The sequence below is a fragment of the Bos indicus genome, chromosome 6, assembly GCF_029378745.1.
Source record: "Bos indicus isolate NIAB-ARS_2022 breed Sahiwal x Tharparkar chromosome 6, NIAB-ARS_B.indTharparkar_mat_pri_1.0, whole genome shotgun sequence".
NCBI lineage: Eukaryota > Metazoa > Chordata > Mammalia > Artiodactyla > Bovidae > Bos > Bos indicus.
In genome coordinates this window covers 6,971,663-6,996,038 of record NC_091765.1, presented here as the reverse complement: position 1 = coordinate 6,996,038, position 24,376 = coordinate 6,971,663, and the positions used below count along the sequence as shown (strand labels likewise).

The following is a 24,376-nucleotide window of genomic DNA, read 5'->3' as shown; positions in this document are numbered from 1 at the left end:
AGCTCCAAGTCTGGGATATGTGGGGCCAAAAGAAACCCAAAGAATTAGTACTGTGTTGTTCCTTGGTCCTGAGGTCCCTAGCTGGTCCTCATTCTTGCCTCCAACTTTTAGTCTTATGTTTATTTTATACTAATGTCCAGGATTTTTAGTTTTACTTAGTAAATGCACAGGGAAAAGTAGATCTATTCTATCTTCACAGAAACAGAAGTCTTGATATTACAATTTTTATAATTAGCAGAGTGCCTCTTCCAGTAACATCAAGATATATAAGCAAAGTGATTTCTTCAAAGCAAAATGGGGAGAAAATTTATAAGCAGTTTTATTATTTTATTCCTAAAGACCTCAAAAAGCCTAATTATTAGGGTTAATTTGTAACATCAGAAAATGTTGTCCCAATCTTCCAGAATATTTATTTTACAAATGGTCCAATTTTTCTTCTCTGCATTTAAGCACTGTGGACGGCAGTGGCAAAAGAACTCTGTGTGTTACCAAAAAAAGCACTTCTGATTAAAGGAGCAAGTGGAGGAGTTTTATTTCTTTTGGATTTCAGAAAAGTCCTTCAGTACTAGAAATAGAAAATAATAGTTGTTTACTGAACATCTCCTCTATTTAAGGCATGGAGGACACAAAGACAAAAACATAAAAGAAAATGCAAATCACAGAATAAGTAAAATGGAATCAAGTAATATTGATTCAGTGCTATGAGAATACAGAAAATGCATAAATAATTATGAATAGAAATTTTACAGAAGGAATTGACAGAAATGGCACATAAACTGGATTGAGAAGGATTACTCAATACTTATCACCTATCTATTTTATGTTAGGCTCCTTGATGAAAGACACAGAATTAATAGTATTCTGACAGAGAAATGGGTGGCATGAGTCAAAGCATAAGCATTCTTGTAATGGAGACAATTCAAACTGATACATAAAAATGCTGGGAGTCAAACAGAGCTTATGAACAGAACTACGAGTGGTAGTTTGATAATTAGTCACTAAATAAGGAAAGAATAAATTAGTAGTGTCATTAAACTTTGCTCACTCTTTTATGATACTAAATGTTTGATAAGAAACACATTTTATTTAATCCTTACATAAAACCTATGCAGTACATATTAGTCCCACTTTAGAGATAAGAAAATTGAGGTTTACAAAAAAATAAGCAACATACCTATGATCATACAGTTAGAAAGTAGTAGACCCAGGATTTAACCCAAGGAGCAAGTGGAGGAGTTTTATTTCTTTTGGATTTCAGAAAAGTTCTTCAGTCCAAGGCAGTTTGAGTAAAGAGCCTCTATTTTAGTTACTATACTAGCATATTGTTGTTGTTTAGTTACCAAGTTGGGTCGGCTCTTTTGTGACCCCATGGACTGTAGCCTATCAGGCTCCTCTGTCCATGGGATTTCCCAGGCAGAAATACTGGAGTGGGTTGCCATTTCCTTCTCCAGGGGATCTTTCCTACACAGGGATGGAACCAGCGTCTCCTGTACTGGCTGCTGATGCTAAGTCGCTTCAGTCGTGTCCAACTCTGTGCGACCCCATAGATGGCGACCCACCAGGCTCTGCCGACCCTGGGATTCTCCAGGCAAGAACACTGGAGTGGGTTGCCATTTCCTTCTCCAATGCATGAAAATGAAGTGAAAGTGAAGTCGCTCAGTTGTGTCCGACTCTTCGAGACCCCATGGACTGCAGCCCACCAGGCTCCTCTGTCCATGGGATTTTCCAGGCAAGAGTACTGGAGTGGGGTGCCATTGCCTTCTCTGCCTGCACTGGCAGGCAGAGTCTCTACTATTGATCCACCAGGGAAGCCCATTCTAGCATATAGCAGGTAGTAAATTATGAAATTTAGCAGAGCATTTAAAAATGCTTATCTTAGAGTTTTTCACACACATGAATATTGTTTTACAGATGTAGATGTCATGCACCTGGGCAAAAAAGTCAGCATCCCCAGAGACATCATGTTGGAAGAATTATCCCATCTCAGTAACCGTGGTGCCAGACTGTTTAAGATGCGACAAAGAAGATCTGACAAATATACATTTGAAAATTTCCAGTATGAAACTAAAGCACAAATAAATGTAGGTATAACTTGATAATATGGTTATCTAAATAAATGGGCAGCATTTCTAAATTTATATGTATTATTAAATTCCCAAACAAGTATTTTACAAATTTTCTTTTCATTGATTCTGTTATACTTTTTTTCATGATGAATAATTTAGGTGGATAAATGAATATTATGCCTGATATGAGTATCTTTTTGGTTCAGTAGAGACACTGCATGTTTGTAGATTTGGCACTGAAGAACTGGTCTGTTCTGCTAAGAGGAGGGAGAGGGAGTGGAGACTGGTGGAACTAAAAGTTTCCATATCTTATCACCACTGGTTAAATGTTTGGGATGGAAACAATTCCAAAGCACACAGTGCTCCATAAAGCAAGTAGAAGCATTTTATTGGCTGAAAACATCCTGGCATTGAAACATGCCTGGGAACGAGACACAGCTGATCTCCTTTCAAAGTATTCATTCCACGTTGTATAGAGAAGTCTGGTACTCACTGACAATAAAATCAATGTGGATAAAACTCTTTGGACAAAAATTCCCATCAACCAAAAGTTAAAACAAACAAATTCATTAAATTATATTTTACATATTGCATGAATACCATATTCTTTTAAATTGTCATTCAGAGAAATTTTAGAGGAAGAGGTTCATAATTGAAAAACAATTAGCTTCAGGAAAATATCTTAAAAATAAAATACCGGTATGAAGAATCAAAAAGGAATAGTGCACTATAGGAGATGGTGGAGACTACAACAATATGTTTTTGGTTTTTTTTTGAACTAAGGGTTTCTTTCTATAGCTATGAAAAGTTTGCAAGTTTACTCATGAATTTAAACCTGAAAGCTTTCCAACTGCCATCACTAGAAAGCTGTTTTGAATGAACAGCTAAATTCTTTACAGCAAACAGACCAGTTTCACTGATCTTTTATCATAATTACTAAAACACACTACAGAACTAACATTTGCACTCACAAACACTAAAATTTTACTCATTCTTGAAATTTCTATTTCCCTTGTTATGATCTGCTTAACAAGAAATGGTTTGAGAACATCTTAAACAGTTTTTTTTTTTCACATTAATGAGCATCCTTCAACATCCATGAATAGAAATCTAGTTATAATTATGAATTCAGTTAGACATCAAATTTTACTCAACCACAGTATTTACATTTAATGAAGGAAGATTTTCACTTGAAGTCATGGATAAATGTAATGCCATGGTATCCTGTAATTATGCTCAGTATCCTCTTATCAGAAAATGTCCGCAGCTTATACAGTATGAACCTAAAATAACCTCTGGCTCATCTGATGGATAATGACAATAGAGAGGTAGCTTTGAAGAGTAATATGAAATACAGTGTCTTAATGGAAATTCTTTGAAAAGTCATCTACAAGTCTAGACATCTGAATAAATTCAGTTTTCATAACTAACATTTATATCTCTAAGTATGCTTTAATTACAATTCTGAAAGAAGGTATAAGACTTAAAATGTCCATTAAAATACAACATATTCTCTTATCACTAGTATTTCAAATTATTGACAATAATCTTATATACCTGTGATCAAACATTCTGGTCATAGGTAAAATATATAAGAATATGTCTTAATATTTTTCCAGCATTCCTGGAAGATTGAGAACTAAATAGTCCCAAACAGCTGTACTGAAATATTTGAACATATACTGAATATACTGAAACAATTAAATGCTAATAAGTAGCATAAAATAATACACAATAATAATATATGGAATGAAGTCACATGTCACTGAGTTACACAATATACTCTGAAGTCTGATGAAATCTGATGACACATTTGCTTTTATCAAGGCTTTAGACTGCAACTTTGAGCAAGCATTGATAATATGACAGAAATTTAGAAGATGGTATTAGGTTTGGGTCTATTTCCATTCATTTATACTTTCAGCAAAAATTTATTGATTGCCTACTATGTTCTAGACACTATGCTTGGATTTCAAAGATAAATGAATACAGCCCTTGTCTAGTGATGGAGGGACAAAATAACATTGATAAATAGAAAACAATGATTTACTTAGAATCTAGTTCTTGAATCATCCTTATATGATTTATATCAAATTAATGTTATTGACTACATTTTCTGAAATAATCTTTTACTGCTTCCCTTGAGCTTTAGATATTATCAAAATAATTATTTAACTTACATTTATGCATTTCTTATAATTTCAGGACATCATTAGATGAAAATATAAACCAACTCTTTTGTAATCAATGCCATTTATTTAAATATTAAGTACAATTAAAAAAAAATAAGCACAGCTTTTGGCTTATTCTCTTGCTGAGAAACTAGTAAATTCAAGCCACACAAACCTTCTTATGATACAAATAACAATAGGAAATATGCGTTTTTAAAATAAAATGAAGATACATTGCTTGCTACACATGCCAATTTCAAAGTCCTGTTCATGAACTGATAACCTCTTACACATACACATACAAAAAGGGATGAAGAAAATAAGCATACAAGAGAAAATAAAAGAATGATTCATCATAATTAAAATTCCTTTCTATAAGTTACCACAAAAGGATATTATTCAAAACAATCCATGGACTTCCCTGGTGGCACAGTGGATAAGAATCTACCTGCCAAGGCAGGAGACATGGTTTCAATCCTTGGTCTGGGAAGATTCCACATTCTGTGGAGCAACTAAGCTTGCGAGCAGCAACTACTAAGCCTGTGTGCTGAACTACTGAAGCCCACATGCCTAGAACTTGTGCTCTGCAACAAGAGAAGCCACCGCAATGAGAAGCCCACACAGGGCAACAAACAGTAGCCGCCCCCCTCCCCAGACCTGCCCCACCACTTGCCACCACTGGAGAAAGCCCATGCAAAAGCAACGAAGAGCAGTCAAAAAAAAAAGAATCTGCCTTCCAATGCAGGAGACTAGGGTTCAATCCCTGGTCAAAGAACTAAGAAGAAAAAAAAAAAAAAAATCCACAGTTTACAGTTAAAACTACATATGTTTGCAGTAACTAAGCACTTTTAAAATTCCCTGGAGGCACCTCCCTGGTGGCCCAGGGGTTAAGACTTCACCTTTCAACGCAAGTGGCATGGGTTCAATCTCTGGTTGGTGACCTAAGATCCCACATGCTTCATGGCCAAAAAACCAGGACATAAACAACAGAAGCAATGTTGTAACAAATTCAATAAAGACTTTAAAAAAATCTTTAGAAATCTTATATAATACTGGAAAAATGGGAATTATACTGTAAAAAGTAATTCTGAAGTAAGATGTAACTAAATACAGTGAGGTTCAAAAAATATATATATTTTGTTCAAAAAATAACATTATAAAAATCATTTAAGGCTATCATAACTAAAATAAGTCACTACCCAATTATTATAAGGCTTTGCTTGTATAATTAACAATGACAAACAGAGGTACTGAGTGTCTCCTGATAATTAATAACCAGCTAGAAAGAGTTGATTTTCCTGTCTATAAAGGAGGTTAGTATTACAATTTTTAAAATAATGTAGGTAGAATGACTTATAAGTTTAGGTGAAACTCATTTCATGGACAGTAACTTAGAAAAAGTAATTTTAATGCATGATACAATTAAACTTTCTATATTTATCTCAACTGGCTTTTATTTATAATTAAACTTAGCAAGACTTTTTTCTAAGAAGTGACAAAGGTTCAGAAGTGAAAAAAGTTATTAATCAAGTCAATTAAATCGAACGCTTAATAGCTAAATTCAAAACACTAAAAACTGATGTATTTGAGTACAGCACTATTCACCTTTAAAAACTGTTTCTTCTTGCCTATTGAATAAAATGCAAACTCTTATGGCCAGTAATCAAGACCCATACTCACCTGGTTAATGTTAAGCTTACAACTACTAACATGGCCCTGCTCATTTCTACAGCAACTTTACCAGGGTGCTGCCTGGAATAAGGTGAAAGGCACCTGGAGAGTGGCTGTGGGTGGGTGAAGGCTGAAAATGGGATAAACTTTATTTTTTTTCATAATTTTGTCAGGTGAGGCCTTAATTTATGATCTTTAGTTATTGTAAGCATTTGGATTTTAGTATGAAATAATCACATTTCTATAAAGTTAAATAATTATTAAATTGCAAAAGTGAACTTTACCTTATCATTTTATAAATAAATACAGAAATAAAAAATATTTTAAAATATGTTTGGCTTATTTCACACAGGAAAAACTCAAAATTGATGTTTATTTGCTATGGCCTTCAGTAAATTTTTCTTTATAAAGTTAAAAGATGATTTGACCTTATGCACTTAAATAGATTGGCTTCTTTTAAGAAATATGTATGTCTCTCATGTATAATTAAAACAATATTTTATTACAGAGGTAAATCCTAGCTATACATCTGAGGATATAACCTATTACAATGTCTATTCTTCTCTGTTAAAAACCAATTGACTGTTTTTAAAGTGCTATATTGCCATAAAATAAATCCTAAATTATAACAGTAAAGAAAATTCACCTTAAAACTTTAGACAAACGCTCTTTTAAATATTCTGTTTTTTAGAAACCCCAATTCTTCCTTCTATAAGTTTATGCAGCTTAAAGTGAAAATATTTTTTGTTATACGTGACTGATGTCCAAATTTCAGATTAAACTTTAAAACAAGTCATATTAAAGAATATAATTAAATCCCAAGTATAAGTAAACTAATAATGTAACAATGACTAAGTTGTGTATGTGGCGAGTATGCTATATGATATTAAATCAGTAAAGACTTAAAAACTAAATAGATTTATCTTATGGATATGTTGTGAATAGTAAATTACAGATAATTGATATAAAGCCCTGGACACAGTGCCTGGCACACAGTAAGGCTTAATTAATTATTATTAAGTAGATTGTCATCATAAAACAGTTTAGATTGATATTAGTAAAATTTCTCATTCAACTGCTCTACTCGGTACCATATAAATTATTGAGTCAGTATGTAACAATGAATTGGCATTATATTTAAATTCCAAGTATACAAATGGAGTCTCGCACATATGTATGTCCTATTAGTGTATATTTTTGAGTTTTCAGTTGAGTTTACTTTTGATCAAATACAGCACAATATTGCCATGCAGAATGAGAAACTGGATGGAATCAACTTGGAAAGTGGTTCACAGCAAGCACCATTTACTCCTCCTAACACCCCGGATCCACGAAGTCCCCCAAATCCAGAAAACATTGCACCAGGTAATTAATCCCCTTACAAACAGAATAATAAAACTGCTATGCACATAAATATATGACTCAAGTCACTTGGATTCTTTAGTAAATGGGGTCTGAATGATACGGCTTTTCACATTATATACCTACTTTGTAGATAAGTTCAGGACAAATGTAAAGATTAGACCTAGAGGAGTTTAGTAACATATTTACAGGAGTCTTATGTTCTTTCAGATGGCCCAAACTTTTGTTGGCAGTCGCTTATCATACTAAAAATTAAGTCTGTTTGTAATTATATTGAAATCCTATTTGTATAGAACTGTGTAATTTATGAAATACTATTATATATATGTATCTTCTTTAATTTAATAATAATTATGACAGTTATTATAATCCTCATTTTATAAATTAAGAACTTGAGGTTGTGAATAGCTAGAAGGCAACACTAACTGATCAAGAATTAAATCCAGCTCTGATACCAAATTCACAGATGTCTCATGTGAGTGACCTTGTGGAGACTGCTTTTGTTATTTTCTGTTCTCTTACAGGGCTTTAAATGCAATACTCTAATACTGTATATTTGTTTATTATCTTAAAAAATAAGTGAAAGTGAAAGTTGCTCAGCTGTGTCCGACTCTTTGTGACCCCATGGAATATACATACAGTCCATGGAATTCTCCAGGCCAGAATCCTGAAGTGGGTAGCCCTTTCCTTCTCCAGGGGATCTTCCCAATCCAGGGATCAAACTGGGGTCTCCTACATTGCAAGTGGATTCTTTACCAACTGAGCTATGAGGGAAGTCCAAAAAATAAGTAAATGTTTATTCAAACCAGTACATGCTATTTGAAGTATTGTTAGATTTTGAAATATTAAATCAGAAAAATTATCTGCTCTACTTAGACAATATCTTTCCAAAATAACATAAAACAAATACCTTTAAGTTTTTCCTCAAGAGTAATGTATATAGTAGATTTATAAAATTTTCAACTAATTTTACACTGAAATTAGCAATGCCTGTGTCATAGTTTTGTAAATTAAATAGTAAATTTATCAAGAGTACTTCTGAGGAACCTTCTCAAATAGCATAGTGTTTTTGAAAATATATAAGTAAAATAACTGTATAATATTAAATCTTATTTAAAAGTAAGTTGAATGTCAGTCACTGATGAGCTTAGATTTATTAGGACATTCTTACAGAGCACAATGGAAAAGGTATTGATAAACAAAGTAATTTTGAAGGAAACCAAATACACAATTAGAATATATAGAATTCTGAAGTAAAGCATTGTAATAAAATTCTCAAATAGCTTTCATATAGCTTTTTTTATGACAGAAGAGCAGGTAACAGGTTCTACGCATACAACATTAAGCTCATGTGGCAAAAACAAACTTTAGAATCTGATGGGTCTGGGTTCAACCTGCAATCTCCTTTTTTTTTTTTTTTTGGTTGAACAGATTTTCTTTTAATATGACTGTATACACGGACAACTGAGAATAGGAAAAGAAAAATTATGGTTTTTTTGGTTGAACCAAAATTATGGTTGAATCAAATTAATGGTTCAACATACTACAGCTGTTACTAAAGACGGTATGCTGGGATTTTAAGAAAACAGTCCAGTAAATGAACCATCCCTAAATGAATCTAAATTCATCAAGCCCTCTTTTAATAAAAACATACTGCATTGGCAGAGGTTTACCCTTTTTTTCAATACTCCATAATAAAAAGATGTTGTCTCTCCTTTAGTATTTAGTTACTAGTAGTCTCTCAAATGGTAACATTAATTGAATTTATATTATCAAATGAAAGTGAAAGTTTGTACAGCCAAGCCCAGAAGCAAAAGTGAAGAAGGATGAAGGGTAAAAGCTGATGGATGCCATGCAGAACAAGGACCTTCGCGGAGGTGTCCTGAGTGCCAAACGCAGTCAACATCCCATCATTTTTTCATTGCTCTTAAATGAGCAAAATCAAATTATTCTTACTTTTTATTTAAAGAAATAATAAATCTTCATCCTGTCCCTCCATAATTTGTGATCAGGTATGTGGTTCCATCACCACTGTGGACAGCAGCAATAAAGCTGCTGGATCCTTTCATCCATGCCCACTTTACTACTGTGCTGAGAAGGAAAATAAATCTCTTTGAGTCTGTTTCTTCACTCTGTAAAATAAAGAAAATAAATCTCACTGCACATGGTTGTTGTGAAAATTAAATGTGAGAATGTGAGTATAGTCCCTAATATACAATAAAAGACTGAGTTAAAATTTATCCTTTCCTTACCCATCTTTATATGCCTAATACATAATAGACCATATATATTTTCTTTTAGCTCCAACCACTATACTGTAACCTCCTGCTATCTAATGTGTGGAATGGTAAGGTTTTTTAATAGGAAGAGAAGACATATAGAAAAGTTTATGTTGATTCAATGTGGTACTTCCATTACTAAGTTAAAAGTTTTATTATGAATCAATAACCATTGATTATTATGAATCGATGGTGTGATCACTTACCTAGAGCCAGGCATCCTGGAGTGTGAAGTCAAGTGGGCATTAGGAAGCATCACTACGAACAAAGCTACTAGAGGTGATGAATTCCAGTTGACCTATTTCAAATTCTAAAAGATGAAGCTATTAAGTGCTGCACTCAATATGCCAGCAAATTTGGAAAACTCAGCAGTGGCTACAGGGTTGGAAAAGGTCAGTTTTTGCTCCATTCCCCAAAAAAGATAATTCCAAAGAATGTTCAAACTCCTGCACAAATGCACTCATTTCACATGCTAGCAAAGAAATGCTCAAAATTCTTCAAGCTTGGCTTCAACGGTACATGAACCAAGAACTTCCAGATGGTCAAGATGGATTTAGAAAAGGCAGAAGAACCAGAAATCAAATTGGCAACATTTGCTGGATCATAGAAAAAACAAGACAATTCCAGAAAAACATCTACTTCTGCTCCATTGACTACTCTAAAGCCTTTGTCTGTGTGGATCACAACAAACTGTGGAAGATTCTTAAAGAGATAGGCATACCAGATCCCCTTACCTGCCTCCTGAGAAATCTGTATGCTGGTCAAGAAGCAATAGTTAGAACTGGATATGGAACAACAGACTGGTTCAAAATTGAGAAAGGAGTACATCAAAGCTGTATACTGTCACTCTGCCTATTAAACTTATATGCAGAGTACCTCATGCGAAATGCCCAGCTGGATGAAGCAAAAGCTGGAATCAAGATTGCCAGGAGAAATATCAATAACCTCCAATATGCAGACGCCATCACCCTTATGGCAAAAGCAAAGAGGAACTAAAGAGCTTTCTGGTGAAGGTGAAAGAGGAAAATGAAAAAGCTGGCTTAAAATTCAACATTAAAAAACTAAGATTGTGGCATCCAGGCCCATCACTTCATGGCAAATAGATGGGGAAACAGTGTAAACAGTGGCAGACTTTATTTTCTTGGGCTCCAAAATCACTGCATATGGTGACTGCAGCCATGAAATTAAAAGACACTTGCACCTTGAAAGAGAAGTTATGACCAACCTAGACAGCATATTGAAAAGCAGAGACATTACTTTGCTGAAAAAGATCCATCTAGTCAAAGCTATGGCTTTTTCAGTAGTCATGTATGGACGTGCGAGTTGGACCATAAAGGCTGGGCGCTGAAGAATTGATGCTTTTGAACTGTTTTGTTGAAGAAGACTCTTGAGAGTCCCTTGGACAGCAAGGAGATCAAATCAGTCAATCCTCAAGGAAAATCAGTCCTGAATACTCACTGGAAGGGCTGATGCTGAAGCTGAATCTCCAATACTTTGGCCACCTGATGCAAAGGGATGCTGGCAAAGATTGAAGGCAGGAGGAGAAGGGGATGACAGAGGAATGAAATGGTTGGATGGCATCACCAACTTGATGGACATGAATTTGAGCAAGCTCCAGGAGCTGGTGATGGACAGGGAAGCCTGGCGTGCTGCAGTCCATGGGGTCGCAAAGAGTCGGACATGACTGAGCAACTAAACTGATTATAAACTATGAAATTTCAAAAAGAATAAAAAAGTTCTACCCTCAAGGAATTCATAGACAGGGACAGAGGACAAATGTCCATGCTATATTTGTAGTCTCATTTTCTCTCTGCCATACAAACTTCAATATCATATGTATATTTTATTTACTATCAGGAACAATCTATGTATATTTACACACAAACACATACATATATTCAAATATATATATAGAGAGAGATATAAATTTTGAAAGTATAAATTAATATAGCTACTTAAAGTTTAAATATTCAATTATTAAATATTAGGGCATGTCTGTAATATAGACTAAGAAAAGGGAGAGTTTCAAGGTTATCAGATAGCTTGCAAGGAAGAAAGAGTAATGGGTCCTTCGTTCTTGGTTGATGAGTTGAAAAGGACAACTATAGATTCAGAGTACAAACTATAGATTATCCGAATTTAGCAAAGGTTACTATGAAAGCCCAGGCAAGAAACGTACAGGGCCTGAACCAGGTATGGAAATGAGAAGGAAAGAGAGAATTTGCTAGAAACAGTTACTTCCCAGTGTTCTGTTTGCAAATCACTTGCATTAAATGTGTAAGCCACATCTGAGACCTCCTGTCTCTGGAAGGAAGAATCTATTATCAACATTTTAAGTAGGTGCCCATGGTGATTCAGAAAATGCAAAGTTGAGAAGCCTATTTAAGAAATCCTTAAGTATAGCTGGTAATACTTAGTGATTTGTTGTGGGAATGAAAGATTGTTTAGGAGAGTGCTTCTGTCTCAGACATCTAAGAATAGTGATAACATTTGTTAAGATGATCAATATACAGAAAGTAGCAGAATGTATTGGAAAACAGCTGCATATAGGTCTAGACAGATTATAAAGGATGTCAGGGCAACAGTAATTTTGGATGAATGTAATAGCGAAAAGCAAAGGAGAAAAGGAAAGATATAAGCATCTGAATGCAGAGTTCCAAAGAATAGCAAGAAGAGATAAGAAAGCCTTCCTCAATGATCAGTGCAAAGAAATAGAGGAAAACAACAGAATGGGAAAGACTAGAGATCTCTTCAAGAAAATTAGGGATACCAAGGGAACATTTCATGCAAAGATGGGCTCGATAAAGGACAGAAATGGTATGGACCTAATGGAAGCAAAAGACATTAAGAAGAGGTAGCAAGAATACATAGAAGAACTGTACAAAAAAGATCTTCAAGACCAAGATAATCACAATGGTGTGATCACTGACCTAGAGCCAGACATCCTGGAATGTGAAGTCAAGTGGGCCTTAGAAACAATCACTATGAACAAAGCTAGTGGAGGTGATGGAATTCCAGGTGACCTATTTCAAATCCTGAAAGATGATGCTATGAAAGTGCTGCACTCAATATGCCAGCAAATTTGGAAAACTCAGCAGTGGCCACAAGACTGGAAAATGTCAGTTTTCATTCCAGTCCCAAAGAAAGGCAATGTCAAAGAATGCTCAAACTACCGCACAATTGCACTCATCTCACATGCTAGTAAAGTAATGCTCAAAATTCTCCAAGCCAGGCTTCAGCAGTACGTGAACCGTGAACTTCCAGATGTTCAAGCTGGTTTTAGAAAAGGCAGAGGAACCAGAGATCAAATTGCCAACATCCGCTGGATCATCGAAAAAGCAAGGGAGTTCCAGAACATCTATTTCTGCTTTATTGACTATGCCAAAGCCTTTGACTGTGTGGATCACAATAAACTGTGGAAAATTCTGAAAGAGATGGGAATACCAGACCACCTGATCTGTCTCTTGAGAAACTTGTATGCAGGTCAGGAAGCAACAGTTAGAACTGGACATGGAACAACAGACTGGTTCCAAATAGGAAAAGGAGTACGTCAAGGCTGTATATTGTCACCCTGCTTACTTATCTTCTATGCAGAGTACATCATGAGAAACACTGGGCTGGAAGAAGCACAAGCTGGAATCAAGATTGCTGGGAGAAATATCAATAACCTCAGATATGCAGATGACACCACATTTATGGCAGAAAGTGAAGAGGAACTAAAAAGCCTCTTGATGAAAGTGAAAGAGGAGAGTGAAAAAGTTGGCTTAAAGCTCAACATTCAGAAAATGAAGATCATGGCATCTGGTCCCATCACTTCATGGGAAATAGATGGGGAAACAGTGGGAACAGTGTGACTTTATTTTTTGGGGCTCCAAAATCACTGCAGATGGTGATTGTAGCCATGAAATTAAAAGACGCTTACTCCTTGGAAGGAAAGTTATGAGCAACTTAAATAGCACATTGAAAAGCAGAGACATTACTTTGCCAACAAAGGTCCGTCTAGTCAAGGCTATGGTTTTTCCAGTGGTCGTGTATGGATGTGAGAGTTGGCCTGTGAAGAAGGCTGAGCACCAAAGAATTGATGCTTTTGAACTGTGGGGCTGGAAAAGACTCTTGAGAATCCCTTGGACTGCAAGGAGATCCAACCAGTCCATTCTGAAGGAGATCAGTCCTGGGATTTCTTTGGAAGGAATGATGCTAAGGCTGAAACTCCAGTACTTTGGCCACCTCATGTGAAGAGTTGACTCATTGGAGAAGACTCTGATGCTGGGAGGGATTGGGGGCAGGAGGAGAAGGGGACGACAGAGAATGAGATGGCTGGATGGCATCACTGACTTGATCAACGTGAGTCTGAGTGAACTCCGGGAGTTGGTGATGGACAGGGAGGCCTGGCCTGCTGCGATTCATGGGGTCGCAAAGAGTCGGACACGACTGAGTGACTGAACTGAACTGAACTGAAGCAGAGAAAAGCAGCCTACTGAAGAGACTGCCATTTGATGCTGGAGACAATCAGAAGAAAATTAAATTACTACAAACAAATAGCTGCCTATTGGTGGAATTATCAAGAGTTTTTGAAAAAGAGAAACTAATTTTTAGTGTATAGAAAGAGTAGGCATGGTTTAACATAATAAAAGAGAAAACATCTTAGAGAAGGAAAAGAGCATCATGGAAACCTAAAAGTAGCAGTGACTGCATAGCAGAGGTTCTGATATGACAGAAGAGAGAACTCTTTAAAAGAGATAACTAGACAGTAAGGTAGTGTAGCTGGAAAGTAAACAGTTCTGCCTTTGAGGACCTGAAGAATGTCAGTTAATGTATGTGAAAATGGTTTCACATTTATGCCAGGAATTGTGATTTTTAAATGATACTTACAGAAAACTTCTGGCTCATGGGAGAAGAATAAATTGAGGAGGTAAGACTGGAAGCAGAAAGGTTAGAAATCCTCAGGAACAAAGTAAACAAAGGATAGGCACATCAGGGAATAAGAAGGGCCTGACAAAGACAGTGGAGACAAGCTACTTCACCATTTTGAAGCTTGAACATTTGACAGGCCACTCAGCAATTTCAGGCTTCCCTGATGGCTCAGAAGGTAGAGAGTCCATCTGCAATGTCGGAGATCTGGGTTCGATCCCTGGGTTGGGAAGATTCCCCTGGAGAAGGGAATGGTTACCCACTCCAGTATTCTTGAAACTTCCCTGACAGTCTAGTGCTTAAGACTCCGCACTTCAAAAGCATCAGGTGCTGGTTCGATCCCTGGTTGGGGACTAAGATCCCACATCCAAGGACAAAAAAAAAAAAAAAAATTGGGCTTCCCAGGTGGCACTAATGGTTAAAAACAAAAACAAACAAACAAAAAAACCTGCCTGCCAATGCAGAGGCATAAGAGTTGTGGGTTTGATCCCTGGGTCACGAGATGCCCTGGAGGAATACATGGCAACCCACTCTAGTATTCTTGCCTAAAGAATTCCATGGACAGAGGAGTCTGGAGGGCTGAGGTCCAAAGAGTCAGACACGACTTGAAGCAATTTAGACGCATGTAAGCACGCAGCAATTTTAGATAGTCAACACCTGAACATTACCTATAAAGAATCAGCTCCCAGGGGACGGAGATCTGTCTTTATTGATATTTCCACAGAACCTAGTTTCTAAATTAATGCAGTAACTGTGGTATATAAGGCCTAGTATAAATTAATGTAAGGTGCACAATTAATAGTTTCACTGAACAAATATATACTATGACAGTCAAGGAAGAAACTAACTGTATAATTTGGTAAAATGAAACACTAAGGGGTTTCTTTTGAAAATTCCATAAATTTAAAGGGATTTAAAAATGTCTAATGCTGTAGGACTACTCTTTTCTGAGAGATCATAAAAAGAATGCATTTTTGATAAATTTACCCCTGTAAGAAAAATTAAACATGGTAAAATGCTAGGTGGAATTTAGTAACTCTCAGGAACTCTGTGTTTACTTATTCTTGCAATATTTTTCCAAAGGATATTCTGGACCACTGAAGGAAATTCCTCCTGAAAGATTCAACACCACAGCTGTCCCTAAGTACTACCAGTCGCCCTGGGAACAGGCCATTAGCAATGATCCGGAGCTTTTAGAGGCTTTATACCCTAAATTTTTCAAGCCTGAAGGAAAGGCAGAATTGCCTGATTACAGGAGCTTTAACAGGTAATTCAATTACCCTGGAAGACACTTCAGCATGCAATACAAAGGCTGTTATATCACAGTATGGAGAACTGAATCCCCTGGTAGGAAAAAAAAAAACCAAAAAACTATAAGCAATATATAATATCTTTGCCTAGGCAAAGACTCATTTTTGCAGTATTACTAATATGGTACATTTTTAGTATAAAAATGAAGGCTATGAATCACAAACTATCACTGTTATAAGATCATCTCCAACATTTTAAAAAGCAATTTTAATACTGATTTCTAATGTGAAGGTTGATATTAGTTTATGTGTTGCTCCAAACAATCTTGTTAGTCACTACATAGATGACAAACTAAAAAATCATTTTAAGTCAGATCTGTGTTCAAAGAAACTATATTATGGGAATTACAGAGATGCACAGTTGTTTTTTAGTAGAATATTCCAAATCTTTCAGTGGAATATTTTGCTTTTCTAACTGAATAAAACTTGAAACTATTTTCAGAGATCTTAAAAATCTTACAAATAGTCTCACACTTTGAATGTTTAACATTTCTGTTAACAAGTTTACTTTGTGTCTGAAGGCAATAAAAATTTAAACCAACAAGATACAGTCTCAAATGGTGCCAAAGAAAAGAAAATTCTGCTTTTGAAACAATAATCTTTCACTGGATAAGTGGTAGGAGGTAGGAGATGGGTGATGAAATGGACGGGAATGTTTTCATTTACAGAAGAAATTGACCCCAGAATGAAGAGGGAAAAACAAAACATACTGAATGAAAAGGGAAAAGCTAATGCACTAAATACCAAACTCAAATATTGGATTTCAGTGGCAGAAGAACATTTCTTTCTTCATTTAATTCAGAAAAAATAAATAAAAGAATAAAAGTGATTTTTGGAATTAATAAATACAAGGTTGCTGCTGCGAAGTCGCTTCAGTCGTGTCCGACTCTATGCGACCCCAGAGATGGCAGCCCACGAAGCTCCCCTGTCCCTGGGATTCTCCAGGCAAGAACACTGGAGTGGGTTGCCATTTCCTTCTCCAATGTATGAAAGTGAAAAGTGAAAGTGAAGTCACTCAGTCGTGTCCGACTCTTCGTGACCCCATGGACTGCAGCCTACCAGGCTCCTCCATCCATGGGATTTTCCAGGCAAGAGTACTGGAGTGGGGTGCCATTGCCTTCTCCAAATACAAGGTTAACTGACCAAATTCACCCTAAATCTGATAATGTTCAACTCCAGCCTCTTGTATCCAATGGATAACAATATACTCTTATACTCCCTTGGACGTGTGGCTTGTGCAATTGCATGGGGCCCCACAATTAAAAAGGCCATAGCTGATTTAAACTTTTGCTTTAATGTCTGAAATTCCTAACAAGCTTTAAACAAAGAGTCCCGAGTTTTCATTTTGCACTGTGCCCTACAAAAGTGTTTAGATCAGATCCCAGGCTCTAAATTTTACAAGTTCCTCTGTACTCAGGAAAATGTTCCCTTAAAGTAATTATCTTAGTCCATGATGTGTTCCCCCACGCCCTGCTTATATTTCTCTCTTTTCTTGTTTGTGAGTTCATTGAAATTAAGACCTACTACAATCTTTCCATCTTTGAATTCACAGCATATAGCAGTGTCTAGATATAATCGGGCTTCTCAGGTAGTGCTAGTGGTAAAGAACCTGCCTGTCAATGCAGAAGACACAGGATATGCGGGTTTGATCCCTGAGTCAGAGGAAATGGCAACCCACTCCAGTATTTGTGCCTGGAGAATCCCATGGACAGAGGAGCCTGGTGGCCTATAGTCCACAGTGTCGCAAAGAGTCGGACACGGCTGAAGCAACTTAGCACACACACACACAATTTTTTATATGAGTAAATGAATGAACGAACAAATGAACTAATTATAGGTTTATAATGGTAAACTTCCAAAATCACAAAACATTTTCTTGGACATCTTGAACATCTAAGAATATGAAGTTTTATGTATGCAGTGAGTCAAATTTTACTCTTAATGACTCTTCAATCCACTAAATCAAATGACAAAATGTGGGACATTAAATCACTCACTTATATCACAGATGTGAGTCCTCAATATACTGCTCTACTTAGAAACGATCTCAAAAGGCCCAATACTCCTTAAGAATTATGTCCAAGGCGTACAACAAATGGTAGTAGAGAAGAGCAGGCTTCAGTGAGTCTGAATACCTGGGTTTAAATTCTGATTCTATACATTATTAGGTGGGTGACATTGGGTAAGCCATTTAATTATTTGTGTTTCAGTTTCATCTATTAAAAGGGGATAGAAAAAGAATCAACTCAAGTAGTTGTTTTGAGAATTTAATGAGACAATCATGTAAAGCCTTGGTACTCAAAGTGTGGTGAGACCAGTTGTGCTGGCATCACCTGAGAACTGGTTAGAAATGAATCTCAGGACACATACTAGATTGACTGAATTAGCATCTGTAGCTTAACAAGATCTCAAGGTGGTTTCCATACTAACAGAGCAGGTACACAGCACTCTGTTGATAAATATTAGCTTTCATTATTACTATACCTTCTGAAGTTTAATGATCACACAGCACCTGACTGATAATTTAAATTCTTAAAGTTCTTTTCCTAACCAAACTCTCTCACCCCCAGAGTAATGGTTTTAGGCCCTGGACATGAAAGACTATACTGATATGATTGCTGAAATCCTGCATTAGACTGAAGTTAATGCATTACTCAGTAATCTGTTGTTATCCATATTTTCCACAGCGATTTGGGGAAATATTGTAAGAGGCCAGGCATCTTGAGAAAAGATGTAAGAAAGATGTATGTTTACAGAAAGTAAAACATACTGTTCTTCAGAAAAAAAAAAACAAAAAACTAGAAGACAAGAAAATTACGGGCCAATAAGACATGAGAGCTTCCCTGGTGGCTCAAAGAATCTGCCTACCATTCAGGAGATCCTGGTTCAATCCCTAGCTCAGGAAGATAACCTGGAGAACGGAATAGCTACCCACTCCAGTATTCTTGCCTGGAGAATTCCATGGACAGAGTAGCCTGGCGGGCTACAGTTCATTGGATAGAAAACAGCAGACATGACTGAGTGAGTGACACTTTCACTTATGGTAAAGAATTTGCCTGGAATGTGGAAGACATGGGTTTGATCCCTAGGTTGGGAAGATCCCCTGGAGGAGGGCATGGCAATCCACTCCAGTATTCTTGTTGGAGAATTCCCATGGACAGAGGAGCCTGGCATGCTGCAGTCCAAGTGGTTGCAACGAGTCGGACATGACTGAGCAACTAAGCACACACAGCAAGACATGAGATTCTATACTACTACTGCATTGGCCAAAACCTGCATTCTTTCAGGTTTTTCTGTAACATCTTATGGAAACCCTAAAGGAGCAAAATTTTTGGCCAGTCCAATATATGACACAGTGACATGTGCTATAGCCATCATTGAGGTCACCTATCTACCCTGGGGACACTGAAGATTTTATCTGGCTCTCAGTCTTTTTCCCCAGGACTATTCCTGTCATCACTTTCTGGTGGCTTAAATGATTCACTGAACTCTCAGCCCTTTTAAGTCCTTGACTGTATTGCTTTAAAGGATCTCTCTCTCAATCCCATCTTAGTCACTACTGAATTTCCTTAAAGTTTGCCATTACCAATATCTATGCTACTGCTGCTGCTTAGTCACTTCAAGTCATGTCTGACTGTGTGACTTCATGGACTATAGCCCACCAGGCTCCTCTGTCCATGGAATTCTCCAGGCAAGAGTACTGGAGTAGATTGCCAGAACCTCCTCCAGAGGATCTTCCCAACCCAGGTCTCCTGCATTGCAGGCAGATTCTTTACCACTGAGCTACCAGGGAAGCCGACCAATATCTGCATCATCTTCAAAATCTAAATTTCAAGCATCTCACTACCACATTTTATCTTTAATTTTTTCATTTATTATTTATTTCAATCATGCTTCAGGCCCACACATCAAACCCATCTCATTTTTCAAAGTCCATCATTCATTTCCTCCTTACTTTACTAGACTCCATAGTCCCTTACTATTATCATCCAGAAATTAAGATAGTCAAGAAAGATCACAGGTGACTGAGCTTCAAAGAAAATCAGATCTCTTCTAGGTTTTAAAATGATCTCCACAATACTGGAGAATTTATAGTCCTGCCAATTCCATTGTCCAAATGTTTATGAGGATCCTCTAGGCAAAATACATTAAACAGTTATGTATATTGAGCAAGATATAAAGATATATCAGAGAGAATTCCAGTCCTCTTGGAGTGTAGTCTGATAAGAAATTAGGCAGACAGACTATTGAATATAATGAAAGATGAAAATGAGGTTACAGGGAGGTAAAAATAGAGTTCATGGAAACTTAGGGGAGAAAGAGTTTAGTTCTGGCTGTAGGAGATCAGGGAAAGCTCAAGAATAAAATTAAATATCAAATACTTAAGTATAAATTACTTAAAACTTAAAGGGGATTTAGAAACGTCAGTAATGACAGTCAGAGCACTCCAGGCAGAGAAAAATGAGTGAGTAAACGCAGTGACGTTGGAGAGCACAAGGAGAAGCTGCTGCTGCTGCTGCTGCTGCTAAGTCGCTTCAGTCGTGTCCGACTCTGTGCGACCCCACAGACAGCAGCCCACCAGGCTCCTCTGTCCCTGGATTCTCCAGGCAAGAACACTGGAGTGGGTTGCCATTTCCTTCTCCAACAAGGCGAAGAGCAAGCAGTATATCAGTTTGACTGGAACAAAGACTAAACGAAAGTGCATAGGGTAAAACTAGCAGGATTGACCTTTCCACTACGATGTCAAAGTCATTTTTTTCCACACACACAACACACCAAACCTGTTTCTCCTTGCCTTCTACCAGCAAGCTACTGAAACTCTAAACCGTGGAATAATCCTTGATCTTTACATTTCCCTCACAATTTTCATCCAATCTGTCAGCATATCCTGTTGACCCTCCCTGTAGAACACATCCTGAAACCACCCACTTCTTCAAGGAAAACACTTGAAATCTAAGCTACCGTCATTTCTCACCTGAATTGGTACCATATCTCCTCTTCGTTCTTGTCCACCTATACTTGTTCACACAGTACCAGGTGCCAGAGTAATCTTTATTAAAATTTTCTCAAGTTATACCTCCTGTTTTTGTTGTTCAGTTGCTCATTCCTGTCCAGTTCTTTGCGACCCCATAGATTGCAGCACGCCAGGATTCCCTGTCTTTCACCATCTCTTGGAACTTGCTCAAAGTCCATTAAGTTGGTGATACCATCCAAGCATCTCGTCTCTTGTTATTCCCTTCTGTTCCTGCTTTCAATCATTTCCAGCAACAGGGTCTTTTTCTAATTAGTTGGCTCTTCACATCAGGTGGCCAAAATATTGGAGCTTCAGCTTCAGCATCTGTCCTTCCAATGAATATTCAGGACTGATTTCCTTGAGGATTGACTGATTTGATCTTCTTGCAGTCCAAGGGACTTTCAAGAGTCTTCTCCAACACCACAGTTCAAAAGCATCAATTCTTTGGTGCTCAGCCTTCTTCACAATCCGACTCTCACATCCATACATGACTACTGGAAAAACCAAAGCTTTAACTAGATGGACCTTTGTTGGCAAAGTAATGTCTCTGCTTTTAAATATGCTGTCCGGGTTGGTCATAGCTTTTCTTCCAAGGAGCAAGCATCTTTTAATTTCATGGCTGCAGTCACCATCTGCAGTGATTTTGGAGCCCCCAAAATAAAGTCTGTCACTGTTCCCATTGTTTCCCCATCTATTTGCCATGAAGTGATGGGACCAGATGCCATGATCTTCGTTTTTTGAATGTTGAGTTTTAAGCCAGCATTTTTACTCTCCTCTTTCACCTTCAGGAAGAGGCTCTTTAGTTTCTCTTTGCTTTCTGCCGTAAGGGTGGTGTCATCTGCATATCTGAGATTATTGATATTTCTCCCAGCAATCTTGATTTGGGCTGTGCTTCATCCAGCCCCATGTTTCTCATGATGTACTCTGTACAGAAGTTACATAAGCAAGGTGACAATATACAGCCTTGATGTACTCCTTTCCCAATCTGGAACCAGTCTGTTGTTCCATGTCCGGTTATAACTGTTGTTTCTTGACCTGCATACAGGTTTTGCAGGAGGCAGGTCAGGTGGTCTGGTATTCCCATCTCTTGAAGAATCTTCCACAGTTTGTTGTGATCCACACAGTCAAAGGCTTTAGTGTAGTCAATGAAGCAGAATTAGATGTTTTTCTGGGATTCTCTATTTTTCTATGATCCAAGCAAGTGTTGGCAATTTGATCTCTGGTTCCTGTCTTTTCTAAATCCAGCTTGAACATCTGGAAGTTCACGGTTCATGTACTATTAAAGCCTGGCTTGGAGAATTTTGAGCATTACTTTACTAGCGTGTGAGATGAGCCCAATTGTGCAGTAGTTTGAACATTCTTTGGCATTGCCTTTGGGAATGGAATGAAAACTGACCTTTTTCAGTTTTCAATGACTTTCCTTCACACTTACAATGAAATCCATGTTCTTTACTGGACACATGGATTTCCTCACAATCTACCCCTCTGTCCTCTCTCCCTTCTACCATTCCCCTCACTTACCTGTCTAGCAACATGGGCTTTCTTTCCTTTCTGAAAAGGTCAACATTATTTCTGCCTTAGATTCTTTGTATTAATTACTCTATCTGAAATGCTGAAGTGCTTCTGTTATATTGTCCATGGCTAACTTCTGACCTTCAGATGGCAGTTTAAATGTCACCTCTTCAGAGAAGTCTTTTCTCCCTATCTACTCATTCAGTTATGCTCTATTGTATCACCCTATTTTAAATTTCTCATAGCTCTTATTACTGAATGTTTGTATGTTTACTGTTTTATTAAAAATTTTATTAAAAACTAAAAATTATTTTTATTGAAGTATAATTAACTTACATGTTTATTTTTTGTCTATCTCTTTCACTAGAAATATAAAACCTTACACTCTGACTACATTGCTCACTGCCATATGTCCAGCATTTATAAATGTGCCTGGCACTGGATGATTAATTAATGGCTAAGTCAAAGAAAGCTAAACTGTTACGTGACATCTTGAATGCCAAGATAAGGAAGGTGGACTTTCTTCAGATGAGTAGAAGGATTTCGATGTTTTTGGGGCACAGCTAGAAAAACGCAAAGATACATTTCTTACCCTCAAAGAACTTATAATTCACAGATGACCTAAACCAAATCATATTCTGAAAAATAGAAGCTGACAATACCAAATGCCATATTATTAACAGATGCAGTATAAGACTAACATAAAACAATCAATGCTATAGGAATTTGGTTAAGAAAGGGAGTGAGGGCTTGGGGTAGTTAGGGGGAAGTTAAAATTTAAAGGCCACAGGATATATACAGGTGGAAAGGAGGCACAGAGGAAATACCTTTTTTTTTTTTTTCTCCCCCAGAGGAAATAAGCAAGTGTAACATTGTTAGCAAAGGCAGGGAGGCAAGAAATGTGTGTGATGACTCAGCGTCCAGGGAACAGAATGGTTCAGTCCAAAACTAAGAGTACATACAAAAGGTCTTTACACAAATTCATTATTAAATATCTGTTTTATCATAAGGGCATGGTCCTTGAATGGAAACGCTTACTTCAGAGGTCAAAAATTGAAACCCTACTAAGACTATAACACAACAACATGCCCCATAAGATCATGCATTAAATTGTTTTCTATTTTCTGGCAAATAAATTTGAACATTAATTTATTCTTTTTCTTTTCACTCCTCACAGAGTTGCCACCCCATTTGGAGGTTTTGAAAAAGCATCAAAAATGGTTAAATTCAAGGTTCCAGATTTTGACCTACTACTTCTAACAGATCCCAGGTTCATGGCCTTTGCCAATCCTCTTTCTGGCAGACGGTCCTTTAATAGGACTCCGAAGGGATGGATATCTGAGAATATTCCTATAGTTATAACAACTGAACCTACAGAGGATAACACCATACCAGAATCAGAAGACCTATAAAAGAAAGTTGTATGTGCGACAAAAACCTCTGAATATAAATGTTGCTGTATTATTATTCTACTTACTGGCAAAGCCACTAACACTCTTCAATAGTAGCAATAATTAATAGCAATTTAGCACTTTTCCTTTTATGGCATTTAATTTCAATCTCAGATCAAAATCTAATAAACAATTCAAAATCTTATTAAAAAAAAAACTTTTAACTCACTTGTCTGTACTCATAATCTTGTTACTGCTTGGTTAAACAATTCGGTCTCCACACTGGAAAAGTCCAGAAAAGTTACTGACAACAAAGGGTTTCATCTTTGTTGCCTTTAATATAAGCTATTCCTGAATAAAGTTTTTAGATGGATCTAGAATCAAAATACAGTGCAAAAATATTTAGATTAATTCAGAGTTTTATTTAAGGGATGAAAGCTATAGAAGTTGATATACAAGCATATATTGATGGAGAAAAGGGTTGGGTTCTTCTTTTCTGACAAGCTTCCACGATAAAATAACTTTTCTAGATGAAGTTTTTTCAATAGTCTTTCTTAAAATTTCAAATTTCTTAGAACTTTGAAATTGCTTTATATTTTTCAACATGCTTTGAATCATCAGATAATTATTCCAGATGACAGTCTCCAGAGTTCAATTGGGTTATTATTGTTGTCTAGTATTAAGTCAAC

The 24,376-nt window shown here is 36.7% G+C and overlaps 1 protein-coding gene across 2 annotated transcripts in view; it reads left to right on the top strand.

The window, feature by feature from the left end:
• MYOZ2 (myozenin 2) overlaps nucleotides 1-23,915 on the top strand; it is a 38,518-nt gene extending 14,603 nt beyond the window's left edge. For both annotated transcript variants that reach the window (XM_019962266.2, XM_070790800.1), the window contains exons 3-6: nucleotides 1,912-2,081; nucleotides 7,144-7,273; nucleotides 15,544-15,727; nucleotides 23,474-23,915. In XM_019962266.2, coding sequence (XP_019817825.1) covers nucleotides 1,912-2,081; nucleotides 7,144-7,273; nucleotides 15,544-15,727; nucleotides 23,474-23,708 — 719 coding nt within the window. In that variant the 3' untranslated portion in view covers nucleotides 23,709-23,915. The remainder of the gene's footprint in view (nucleotides 1-1,911; nucleotides 2,082-7,143; nucleotides 7,274-15,543; nucleotides 15,728-23,473) is intronic.
• Nucleotides 23,916-24,376: the final 461 nt, after the last annotated feature.